The sequence below is a fragment of the Colletotrichum fioriniae genome (genome assembly GCF_027942845.1).
Source record: "Colletotrichum fioriniae strain IMI 355084 chromosome Unknown scaffold_1, whole genome shotgun sequence".
NCBI lineage: Eukaryota > Fungi > Ascomycota > Sordariomycetes > Glomerellales > Glomerellaceae > Colletotrichum > Colletotrichum fioriniae.
Genome location: NW_027076837.1, coordinates 2,952,662 through 2,965,442, shown reverse-complemented (window position 1 = coordinate 2,965,442; position 12,781 = coordinate 2,952,662). Strand labels below are relative to the sequence as shown.

The 12,781-nt window shown below is 49.4% G+C and overlaps 4 protein-coding genes across 4 annotated transcripts; 2 read left to right on the top strand and 2 right to left on the bottom strand.

The window, feature by feature from the left end:
* Positions 1-395: 395 nt before the first annotated feature.
* Positions 396-1,507, top strand: N0V96_000757 (uncharacterized protein; the record flags this gene model as incomplete). The annotated part of the gene is made up of 5 exons (XM_053193259.2): positions 396-437; positions 505-663; positions 732-838; positions 909-1,225; positions 1,293-1,507. 5 exons carry the CDS (start codon positions 396-398, stop codon positions 1,505-1,507), a joined length of 840 nt encoding a protein of 279 aa, XP_053049377.2.
* Positions 1,508-3,712: 2,205 nt separating this feature from the next.
* Positions 3,713-5,308, top strand: N0V96_000756 (uncharacterized protein; the record flags this gene model as incomplete). The annotated part of the gene is made up of 4 exons (XM_053193260.2): positions 3,713-3,900; positions 3,954-4,387; positions 4,441-4,587; positions 4,656-5,308. The coding sequence occupies 4 exons, from the start codon at positions 3,713-3,715 to the stop codon at positions 5,306-5,308; spliced, it is 1,422 nt and encodes a 473-aa protein (XP_053049378.1).
* Positions 5,309-6,205: 897 nt separating this feature from the next.
* N0V96_000755 (uncharacterized protein) lies at positions 6,206-7,039 on the bottom strand (the record flags this gene model as incomplete). The annotated part of the gene is made up of 2 exons (XM_053193261.2): positions 6,206-6,588; positions 6,643-7,039. The coding sequence occupies 2 exons, from the start codon at positions 7,037-7,039 to the stop codon at positions 6,206-6,208; spliced, it is 780 nt and encodes a 259-aa protein (XP_053049379.2).
* A 4,044-nt stretch (positions 7,040-11,083) lies between these two features.
* GP1 (fungal class II heme-containing peroxidase) lies at positions 11,084-12,068 on the bottom strand (the record flags this gene model as incomplete). Its single annotated transcript, XM_053193263.2, has 3 exons — positions 11,084-11,276; positions 11,342-11,585; positions 11,645-12,068. The coding sequence occupies 3 exons, from the start codon at positions 12,066-12,068 to the stop codon at positions 11,084-11,086; spliced, it is 861 nt and encodes a 286-aa protein (XP_053049381.2).
* Between the last annotated feature and the right edge of the window lie 713 nt (positions 12,069-12,781).

Here is a 12,781-nt window from a genome sequence, read left to right as displayed (position 1 = left end):
CGAGATATGCAACAACTGTGGAAACTTTCGCTTTCACGAGGGTCAGCAACTCCCAATGATATGGCGCTAGATTGAAAAAAAATGCCCTGATAGCGCCTGGGGTTATGTGGAAAGCGTCCCTCCAACCTGCATAATCTCGTTGGAAGTTACACTCGTTTGGGGCAAGGCCCAATCACATCACTCAGTCCATGCTCGAACTCGGGAGGGGCACGGAAACTGAACGTACGAGATTGAAGAGGATACATGTGTATATAAACTGCCATGAGACCTCTATCCTTTCAACATTTGGGTTCATCGCATTAACTACACCAGCAAGTTCAGTATTCAACCTCAACAGCTAGTGAGATCATTTTCTCTACCACATCACGTTACAAGTTTGCTATCCACACTCAGAGATGCCTTCCTATCTCGTCACAGGAGTCAATCGCGGCATTGGCGTAAGTCAATCATTGAGCTTTTCCCCGGTTTCTGTGTTTGAGGAGATGGGACTGACTTGAATGACAGTGGGGATTCCTCAAGAAATTATCCGAGGATGCGAATAACACCGTGATTGGCAGCGTTCGCGATAAGGCTTCGGTCGAGAAAAGGATTGCCGAGGAGCTCGGAGACCGTTCTAACATTCATATTGTGGAATTTGAGCTTGTTGACTACGAAAGCATCAAGGTTTGTAAATTCTGATTGGCACAAAACGCTGGATTCTTGTTCTCTGGAAGCTGATGCAGCTTGCATAGAAATCGGTTCCGGAAGTCTCCAAGATCACCGGAGGCAAACTCGACTACGTCATTGCCAACGCGGCATATGTCTCGCCTATCTCGACCTGGCTCCCTATTGGAAAGCAGTAAGTCTTCCGAAAAGGCATAGTATGATCCCCAGTGATCAATCATCAACTGACATTGGACTTCTCTCAGAGCTGAAAAGCCGGAAGAGCTTGAAGAAGACCTGTTGAAGAGTTTCAAGATCAACGTCGTTGGCAACGTCCATCTATTCAGCCTATTCTTGCCGTTGATACTCAAGGGGGATGTCAAGAAAGTCATTGCCATCAGCTCCGGTATGGCCGATCATGAGATGGTCAACCAGTACCGCCTCGAAGTCAGCGCCCCTTACTCCATCAGCAAGACAGGTGTGAACATGGCCGTAAGCAAGTTCCACGCCCAATATGCCCCGGATGGAGTCCTTTTCATGAGCATCTGCCCCGGCATTGTGGATACTGGGCACAATCAGAAGCGTAAGCCCCTCTGATCATGATTGACTCAAACTATATTAACCCCGCAACTAATCATCATCTGTTTCAGTGAGCGAGGAGCACCAGGAGTACTTCCTGAAGACTGGTGCCATTTTCAACGAGTATGCGCCCGGTGTTTCCCTCGCTACTCCGGAGGACTCTGTCAATGATGTTCTCAAAGTCATCTATGACTCCAGTCTTGAGAACGGCAGAGGTGGCGAGTTTATCTCTCACTTGGGCAACAAGAGATGGCTGGAGGCCGGCGCAGGAAGCGTTGCTCTTTGAAAAACACATGGACATATCATGCTGAACGGCATGAGGTTGAGACTTACGATTCTCGCATGGCTGCAGTCGCACGCTAGAGAGCCATCACATATTGCTTCTTGTTACCGAAAATCTCCAATAATCGAGTCTTTGACCAGTTCGAAGCCTGTGGAACGTTCTCAGAATAGCAATCCGGGAGATATGAAGAAGTTGAACCATGACTCGTAATCTATGCTTGTGATTATAGAGGCAATTGACTAACGTGGGTATTGCACTCGGGCTTGGAAACTGCTTACTTATAAACTCATGGCCACTCTTTCTGAGGTTCGGTATCGTTTGAAGTAATAATCAAGTCACATAGGTGTTAATTGTAAGACTACACCACTGATGATACAGTCCGTGTTATCGTCAGGATTCACTATGCATGCAGGTTACCTCGTTCACTGAAACAATCAGCTGACCTGCGTTACTGGTCAGCCTGGACTACATATCACGCATGCATGCTTCTTGAGGCTCCTTATTGCATGGGTCTGCTTGGCCGCGATGATGCCATAAAGGAAGGTAGCTTATGTCAATTGAGCATGCACTTAGTCTCTTCCTCTTGCAGTTGCTTACTTTACCTAAGACTCCATGGACGACAAGCAACTCCTACTACACTTATAGCCTGCTCCGAGGAGAACTGTCGATGCTTCTCATCCTTTGTCAGTCCGTAACACTGATTCCTTGGTGCCTCGGTGCTGACAATCTGTTTCGGGATGCACAAGGGGTCTGATGTGCTTGTCATTACTGATCCGGTGTCTCACGATGTTGATGACCTACAATGCCATTCATGCTGCGAAATGCAAATACCCAATTGGAAGTCGCATGAAAGAGTTCTTCCCGTCCTATATTATTTTGCCCACCACAAGCATATTTACAGTCCAAGCTTATCTACTTGGAATTGTCCGAACTGACCAGAAGAATCTGTTAACACGATCTTTGAAGAACGCAAAAGGTGGAAAGTGCAATCCTTCATTGAATCCTCTGAGAAGATAAGCAGTCTCACCGTCCAGCATTTCGTGTTGTTCAATAGCTGGGACCCTGACTTAAACTGTGGGGGCCATAGTGGACAAGTCCCTTGTTTTCCCCACAATGTTGCTCGGTTGGAGTGCCGCCAGTCCGCAGTCTTAGGCAGATCACCCGCCACTATGAGATCATCTGGGCCGAGTGACTAATGCTACAACAATGATTAGAAAAGTCTGAATCCAAAGCGATGCCGCACTTTTGGCAAGCTTCTAGACCACTGGTATGAACCGGTCCCGAGAACCTAATCGTAGGGCGTCAATCGCGCTTGATGAAACTTCTGTCAGAGACTAGGTCAACGTCGCTCTTGTTATTCGTATCCGTAGTTGTGAGTCAAACATATGAAATGCTTAAGGGGGAAAATTAAGGTTTTCTTCCCGGCTTGTCAAATCCACCTGCCAATCCAAGTCCAACTTCAAAGAAACACACCTACTTTATCATGCATTGCATCAAAACATTTGGCATGCCGAGTGTCGTCGGCAAACATGACACTTCAAATCATAATTAAACTCCAACAGGAGTCACGGAAGGCACCTGATTTACTGACATTTCATTGTGACGCGAGTCCAGCCAAAGTCATACTGCTGAACATGCCGCTGGCGAGAACAAGGCGGATCTTGGCGTCCCCGTGCGGGCCAAAAGTGGATTGAAAGACGTAACAAGAACTGCTGAATTTTCGCCCGCCGTCCCATTCTCTAGGCGGAGGTTCCAGATCTAGTAATGCCTTTTCTTTTTCATCGTGTCAGAAAATCTTGAGCCGAATGTCATTCACGCCTTGGTTGGGTCAGGTGGCGCGGAATGAAGCCGCGTGAGTCTGTCCAAAGTTGCCGAATGTGAGAGGAGCGGGAATGTCGTCTTCTTCAAAACATTCTTCCCTCGAACATATGCCGACGAGAACCGTTCCCGAATAATTCAGAATCCGGGGCCCCTCAAAGTTAACCGCTGCAGGAACAAGTCATTTCTCCACCGATCCAAGCTGCGTGTTCATGTTGGCCTGTTGATTTCGATCGCCTTTATTCGAACGCTCCACCGAGCCTGACTGGTTCCACCTTCTCCGCGGTTCAGCAAGTCGAATTGTAAAGGGATCGCGATTGAGGCCAGGATTGCCCACCACTCGGCTCCTACATACCGAGTCTTTATCCCAGATTGCGCAATACAGAACTCATGGGGAACGAGGCTGAAGCAACGAGGGCGCCTGTCGATCCTGAGCGTCAGGATTTGCCCAACCATCCGCCAGGATCAAAAGGCCATGAGCAAGATCCCATTGCGCCACCTGCGTTTTCGACGGGCTCGGGCGGCATCATAGAGAAAGAAGAAGGCGAATTGATCAACTTCAAGACACTACACTGGCTGTAGGTATCTTCCACAGCAAGACTTGCCTAGAGATATGCTGACGTTGGTACAGGCAAGGAGGCATCGTCCTCGTCGCAGAGACTGTCTCTCTAGGAATTCTGTCGCTTCCGTCCGTCCTTGCAACTGTCGGACTGGTTCCCGGAGTCATTCTCATCTGCGTAATCAGCGCTCTTGCGACCTATTCTGGCCTTCTCCTTGCCGATTTTCGGAAACAGTACCCCTTCGTCCAACACTTCGGCGATGCGGTCGAGCTAATTGGTAGGCCCATTGGTATGGGTGGCATCTTCCGAGAGGTCTTTGGATGGGCCCAGACTATTCTGCAAGTTTTCCTCATGGGAGGTCACATTCTCATGTGGACGATTTGCATGAACACCCTCACGAATAGCACAACATGTACCGTCGTCTGGGCTGCTGTTGGAATGCTGGTTTTCTGGGTCTTCAACGTTCCGAGAACCTTGAAGTGGACGAGCTGGATGTCAGCAACTTGTAAGTCATGAGATGGCTATTGGTTGCCATAGATGGTTGCTAACTTTCGCAAGCCTGCGTGTCCATCGTCGTGGCTGTTCTGATCACCGTCATTGACGTTGCCATCGAGAAGCCAATTGGAAGTGGGTCGATTGACATCTTCAAGTCGCTCGGCTTTTCTCCCGCTTTTCTGGCTGTCACCAACATTGCAGGTGCATTCTGTGAGTAAACCAAAAACCCACAAGATGGGAAACCAGATGAAGCTTTGACTGACAGAATCTCCTTCCAGCAAGCCATTCGATCTTTTTCAGCGTCATCGCAGAATTCAAAAACCCCGATGACTGGCCAAAGGCACTTGCCTTCCTTCAGATCACAGATACAACCCTGTACATCATTGCTGCCGTCATCATCTACGTTTACGTGGGTCCCGATGTTCCTTCGCCGGCTTTGTCTGCAGCGGGCAGCGCAACTATCAGGAAAGCGATTTGGGGTGTTGCGATTCCCACGATTGCTATTGCCGCCGTTATCTACGCCCACGTCGCATCTCAGTACGTGTTTACGCGTATCTTTGGCAATACCAAGCATCTCGTGAGAAGAACCCGAGTATCGACAATCTCTTGGCTTCTCATTACTCTGGGTATCTGGGGAATTGGCATGGTGATTTCCGAGTCCATCCCCGTCTTCAACAACTTGTTAGGCCTGGTCTCAGCTGCCTTTGCCAGTTGGTTCTCGTTTGGACTGCCAGGCATTTTCTGGCTGTGGATGCACAAGGGCAACTGGTTTTCAACCTGGCAGCAGAAGTGCCGGTTCGCAGGGTCTTCGCTACTTTTGCTTGTGGGAATCCTGCTTTGTGTACTTGGGTTGTGGGTCTCTATTGAGTCTATCGCGAAGGGTGGATCTTCCGCTAAACCTTGGACATGCGCCAGCAACGCCGCAGAGTAAGGCGTCATCTTAGCTGGGGACATTGACACATGTACTCGGGTCCTGTATATTACCATAATTCGATATCTCTATTATTGATCTCATGAAGAATCATCTGATAATTCAGCTAAATTCATGGCTGTACATTTTCAAATCAACGCTATGACATGTATGTGCGTTAACTGGTCACTGTGTTGTGGTTGATTGTCCTAGACTATCTAAGGGTCTTACTCATGGCGATGTTGTTACTCTATTAGCACGAGCAACGGGCAATACAGTAGGTAGTACTCCGTACAATATTACCTCAATAGAAAGTCTGCGATACGCACGTTGGAACGGGGATAGGCGGGGAATAAGCTCTCCCGCTCTCGGACCAGTGTGCACGCCCCCCGGCACGCCTGGGTAACCTCATTAGAAGCATTGCAAGCCGTGTCTAAGTTATGACCGGCAATGGGTTTCTTTTTCCAAGTCCAGCTTATTGCTAAGTTGCCTTTTCGCATGCAGTCATCATGTCCATAAATCTATTCTAAACTTTTGTCGCAAGCCTTGCAGTCCCCCAGAGACAGTGATAAGCATGCAGCTGGCTGGCACGTGCTTGGTTGGCAAGTAACCATGTCGTTGTACAGAGACAACGTCCACAACCCTCGCAGCAGGGCATCCCGATTGAATTCAGCACGACGAAAATGATTTCGTGGAATAATTTGTTTGAAATTCTTGATGGTATCTATGTGACAGACTACACATTATTTGCAAGAACAAGCCCCTCCTGTTAAAATAAATCATGACTTCATCGAGGTGCGCGCGTGTATGGGCAGCCCCGTATAAACAAGAAGTTCGGTCACATATGTGCAGAGTTCCACCCCCAGCGGCCCCCTAGCGGCTATTTTTGTTGTCCCTTCAAAACTGCACAAGGCAGATTTAGAGAATGAGAGCGAAGATGGCGGCAGCCAAGCCAGCACCGGAGAAGGTCATCAGAGCAGCGCCGGCGGTGACAACGGTGGTAGCGGTGGGAGAAGCACCGCGGGTGCCGTTGGTGTGGGCAGTGACGGAGGCGGTGGCAGTAGCGGCGGTGACGGCCTTGGTGGCGGTTCCGACACCCTTGTTGTCATTGCCGGCACCGGAGGAGCTACCGGAAGATCCGGAGGAGCCGGAGCTGGAGCCCTTGCCGCCGGTAGCGCAGGTACTGAGCTTGTCCTGCATCTCCTGGAAGATACCATCGAAGTGAGTGATCTCATCGCCGCCCTTGCCACCGGCAGGGAACTTGGTGGAGATGGAAGTCATCAGAGTGTGGACGTTTCCGCCTGGAAGATGTTAGCATCGTAGTCTTGGAATCATGTCCCACAAGAGTGACTTACCAATCTGAGCAACCCAGGAAAGTGTGCTGTCGCAGATGCCAGCCTGAGCGAACGAAGAAACCTTGTCGCTGAGGTCAACGAGAAGCTTGTCGCCAGCGGCATTAAGCTCGTCAGAGAGGGGCTGGAAGGCGATGGCCTCGTCCATGGTCAGAGCCAACATGGCAACCGCGTTGTAAGTGGCAGTGCGGATAGTGGTGAGCATGGTGGAAGAGGCATCCTCGAGATCCTTGCCATCGCCGCCAGCGTAGGCGCAGATGGAACCATCAAGGCTCTGGATGCCGTTGAGGACGGTAGTCATAATGGTGTTGACCTGGCTGAGCTCACGAGCGCAGAGCTCGGGAGTAGGGGTCGCAATGACGCCAGCGGCGAGGAAGACGATGGGAGTGGTGAACTTCATTTTGATGGTTGTTGGAAAGAGAGTAATCAAAGAGTGACTGGTAGCGAGTGATGTTGGAGAGGACGGAGAAGCTGGCTTTTGAAGGCGGGTGGCTGTTTTGATGCTATTGACTGATGATCTAGCATGGGAGATCGACAGTCCATGTGCAGTGTTTATATATCCATGCCATTTTGGCCATCTCAGAGTTGTAGATCGCTCTGACTTTCTTCTCAACCCCCTGAGTTACCCCAGATAATCTTAGGCGCGAGGCACAATCTCACGTATGTGGGATAACGGCGATGGCGGCTAAGATTTCTCAAACAACGCCGGCGCCATTGCTATTTTTTCCGATTGCCTTCCTTTCCATCCCTCTAGCCTTGTGCTCGGACAAGCATAGGATCTGACCACGATCGACTTTTGGTGCGCGGCAAATGAGCAGCGGCGGGTGGTGAGGGCGCCACCACGCACGCTAGATCAAGCCGTTTCTTTTTATGCGGACATGGCACGAACTTAGGGGGATTAATCAGGAACGCGCCACATCCTGTGCACCCCCAACCGAGTCATTTTTTCGAGAAATTGGAGGGGACGTTTCTTTCTAAGCACTAGTCTACATGCATGTCTAGTACTAATAAGCTCTTCCGCGCAGGCTTCCACGTCGAATTGCTCGCGGGCGAACACAGGCGTTGAGACTGGCCGCGTGCGGCTTGGCAGCTGTCTCGCCGAACGGCTCAGAAGGATCACAATAGCTGATTCAGACAGCCTTTCAGCTGGCGTAAAGACCTAATGAAATGACCTTAATCAGCATGCCACTGATCAGAGTGCCTGGCTTCGCGTTGTTCTAGACCTTGCCTCGAGGCTCGCTCAGACTGTTATGGTTGTCCTGGCTGCAATCATGGCAAACAACCTCAAACACACTCAGAATAAGCGCGTTGTAGTAGCTTCCATTACAACTTCGGCCCATTCTGGAAACTTCATTGCGGAAGAGCTGTGCACATCTTCGTTGCCCTGCTCGTGACTCGATTAGTGCAATTGTGCACAGAACTTCAGCCGCTCCCGCGACTCAACCCCCCCATTGTTTCCAAGTAAGAAACCGTAGGGCCGGCATAGGAGGGGTCGGTTGTGAAGAAAAGTATCATGGCGCTGCCTTGCGGCTGAGGTTGGTTTCGGTGTTTCCCGCTGTAGCTAACCACCCGCTTTTGCAACGTGCAGATGGAGTTGAAAAGCTGGAGGCTCGAGAAGCTTTTGGCACGGACAATATTTGAGGGCCGTTAGTGTATTGGCCATCCGAAGAAGCCAATTCAGCCTCGTGAAACTGAACTCACGGATCATTCCTTCTGAATTCTGTCAGCTCGACTCGGACAAGCAGCTCGCTCGGCAGATGTGCCTGGTCCCAACAGCCTAAGCTTTGCGCTCGAGCCCGTCGGAGACCACGGCGAGACCCTCTCTGAACATGCAATCTCAGTAAGAAGAACAATCTTACGCCAAATAGAGGCTGTAGGTCATTCTGATTGCAACATGGTCCTCACGTTTTCTTTTTTCCATTGTTTCAAACAGCCTGCCACCACCTCCCACGACCATGCAGGTCTCGGTATATAACATAAGTCAGAGGAAGTGCCGTGAATATTTGAATACAGAGGTCATTACGATTCTTGGAAGATCTCCACGTCTTTCTTAGTGTTTATATGATTTGATGTATAACCTTTTGCCTTAGTAGGATGCTCAGCGCCCACGCACGTCCAGAATAAACGCTTTCTTGTCTTTCAGGGAAATGCAAGTCATTCCCACTTACCTCGAGGTAGGACTTTACTCAAAGGGGGCGTATAAAGTTGTTTGGCCTAGACTGCTATGTTCTCAATATCATAACGGCAGAGTAAGGTACTACATGTGCATCACATCACCATTCGTAAGTGAAGCTCAGCAGTACCTTAGGCGAGGTTTGGGAATAGGCGCCGGACGGCACATGGAGAAAGAGAGAAGCAGTAATACGACCCGCTGGCATATGTCTTCGAATATCTCAGGTAATGGCAAAAATGATCATTCCTACTAAACACAATAGCCCAGGCTACCCTCCCGAGTCAGTCTCGGGAATTCGGAATTAAAGTCGATACCTATTGCTAATACCCTGAAAACTGAAGAGACGTTGACGATACTCGCATTTCTCACGCAAAATATTTTTCAAATCACATCTTGGCTTAGCGACATGAAATTTTGGTCTTCAATCGAGCACTCTTTGGGCCCTTGCAAAGCGTGTAGGCACCAGCACTATTCTGGGACCTTTACATATGGAATGGTGAAGGCTTCAATTCTCATCATTCCTTAGTGATTGAACATAGAACAGAGAACAGTAATCCTAAATGGTGTATCCGAGGGATTCGTGTATTTTCTCAAGACTATTCGAGGGGCTAGCAGTGAGTTGCGGCCAATGAGACCCTAGTCATCTGATGTATGGCCAGATGTACCGCATCGCGGGGTATGGAGTGAGAAGACGGCCGAGGTTACCATTGTTCGTGTTTAGTAATCCGTCTCGGCTGGCTCTTTACTCCCAGTCTCGACTATTCCTCATACCTATGCATGTGAGAAAGGAATAGATGCCAAACTACAAAGAAAGCCCAACCGGTCTAAATACCTAAGGCATTCCCTGTTTCTAAGTTCATGTCGCGAGGATAGCTTCAACTTACTATGTTCAATGTCTTGCAGCTTCCAACTTGTACAAACATCTTCCCAAGACCTCAACAACATCGGCCAGCAAGATCTACAGAGTTGTGAAGAAAACTCGCCAACCATGTCTCAACCAGTCTATCAGGTAATAGTAACCGCTAATGAGGACAAAACCACAGCCTCCAAGCGACCTGTTATCTACCTCCGTCCATTCCTCCTTTTCTGGCTCAACTCCCTGGTCTTCGAGGTTGCAATGCTCATAGTCAGCATTGCTGCCTTCTCAGGATGGCGCAGCATGTTCCCTAAGTTCATGTGGACCATCGTCTTCTGCCCTCTAGGCATGGGAGGCGCCATGGGAGGCCTCATCAACGCCTTCATTGTCGATCGCATCTACGGCACGCGAGCAGTCCATTTTGTCGCAATTCTGAGCGTCTTGGTTCTAGGGGCGTGCAACAACCTATGTTATAACTTGGATCTCGTGTTCGGATGGTTCGGTGCCCAGGACCATTTCTGGTGGTGGCACTGGCGGTATCTGGGAGTTTGGTTTGTTGGGTACTTCAATAGTAGGATGATGTTCACGGATGAAGGGCAAAAGTCACTTGCTGATTGGGGTATCTGAGTCTACAGTAAAGTCAAGAAATCACGTGTTATCTATGTATTATCTTGTTTCCGAAAGATCCATGTCTAGGACGGTTGTTGTCTTCCAAATGGCCCCAACTGTTAATGCAATCAATCAACATCCATCCATATCAAGGATAAAGAAATTGACCCCTTGTTCAACCACCTTCCAAAACTTGCTTGATCTGAAATTAGGATGCCGAGAAGTCGATCATTGTGAAGTAAAATATATGCAAAGGATGTTGATGAACATCCTTGATTGACCTTATCTAGGAGTAGACGTTCAATTCATTCCATCAATAACTAATCCTGTCTACTGAATAGGACTGAAGTCTAAGATACAGCACTTGCACAGGCAACGTGACTCGAAGTCAGGGATAATGGAGCGTTTGTTTCAATCCCCATGGTGAGTATCTTTTCGTTCGAAAACCGAAAGCCAAATCACAGGTCATCCAGAGTCAGGTTAGAGTACATTTGTATGCAACATTTTATAGTACTGAACATTAATCATTAAACTTTATCACGTCATAAACCTCGCGAAATGGGGAGAACTACCACACTGGCAGCTAACGTACAGCCCCCGAAGAAAATAGAATATTAACATCAGATCATCATCACATGCAGCACATGCGATCAACGCAGAGCCACTAATTCCAAAACTTAGAGCCTGGTGATACTGTCGGTACAATCGGCCAGGTTGTTCTTATCGTTGCCAAACAGTGCCATTTTCTCCATGCTACTCCGCGTCAGTAATCGAGCGTATGTACCATTATTTCGTCCTAGAGTAACTCACGCGTTGGTAAAGCTGCTGCTCCACTTATTCTGCTGTCCGATGAAGCCCTGGAACTTCTTTCCGATGTCTCCCGAGGAAGAGGTGGAGATCTTGGAGTCCGATGGGAACACAAAGACGCCCGGTGCAGCAGTGCCCTTAGTCGCGAAGTCGTATGTCTCCTTGTAGTAGCTGACATCCCATTTTCCAGGCCTGGTAGTGAATGATCAGCATTGGTGTAACGAATTTGAATTTCATGATATGATTAGGTCACTTACGTTGAGTCCTGGGATGCGTTGGCCTTGGTCGTATCAACAAAGTTCTGCGTCGAGGTGCTGTGAGCCCCTAGGAGCGCGGCAAGAGCTTCGGCGTCGAGGCCCTTCTTCTGGAAGAGTGCCACGAGGACGTCGGCGGGAGCAAATACGTCAGGCAAGCCACCATCCTTGGCGGAAGTGGTGCTGTCAGCACGGCCGATGAAGGTCTTGACCTTGGGTCCACCAGGGCAGAGGAAGATTGCCGCGTCTGAGGCGTGCTTTGTCAGCAACAATGATACGGACGTGATTTTTAATTGTGTGACTTACTTCCAGCAAAGACAATCATGTCCGCAACGGTGGTGTTATACTTGGTAGCAAGATCCTTGAGGACGCCGGCAATCTTCTGCAATCCCCTGTTCTCATTCCTGTTGAGCTCGACATCAGGATTGACACCGACAATCAGAGAGCCGTCGCAGCCGCCGTTCAGTCCTTGGGAGGTGTCCCAAGAACCGCAGTCGTGGAAGATGGCGCGAATGGATGCGCGAGCGAGATCATTGCACTGAGAACCACTCATGAAGAGAGAGTTGAGCTCGGTGTTGACTTGCTTCCAGACCGCTGGACACTTGGCTCCACCACGAGTGCCAAGGTCCTTCGCGACGACGGCAGCGTAAGAGGCATCTTCAGCGTGGTGGAGGACTGCAGCATTGGCGAGTGCCAAGAGGCCAGCGAGAAGTAGGTTTGAAGTGTGCATTATGAAGAGAGATGGGGTGATGATGCGGCCGACGGGAAGGAAGACGTGCAGTGTCTTGGCAGTGGTTGCTGTGGAAGGTGTCCGATAGCGGATGCCAAGAAGTCAAGATTCTGGATGTGAATATATCGTCTTTATAGATGTAAAGAACAACTCAAAATCCCTGCTCTGTTCAGACATTCTCAGTTCCTCACATGAACTTCCAATCCGATCTAGACGCATCAAAAAGTCCGGTGGCAAGCTCAAGCCATCATGTCGGCCCCGGTGGTATGGTTACCCCATGGGCAAGCCGAAGGCACTTGGACTGTCATCGCCGCTGACATGCCTCTTAGCCAGGCTTCGTTGTACTGCAAAGTGTTGTAGATCGGGTGTCGTCGACAGCTTGGGAAGCTTACGGAATCCGAAGTCTCTAGCGTCTAACGGCATGCGAAACGGACATTGTATTCTCGGTGACGGCTGTGAAGGTCCGGCAGAGCTAAGGCTGTTAGCGCGCTTACACATTGACGCCAACGTTACCCTCGAACCAATGAGAGAGACACCATTTCCAAAATGGAAGTAGTTTGAAGGTAAAGATAGCCGCATGGACGTGGACAAAGAAGCACAAAAGGGAAAGGGTTCGATCGTGAAACACGGGAACAAAGCGCGTCCAGTGGCATGGGTCCTGAGGTCTTTCATTCTCTATCAATTTCACCCAGGCCGTATTGCAAATGCGATGT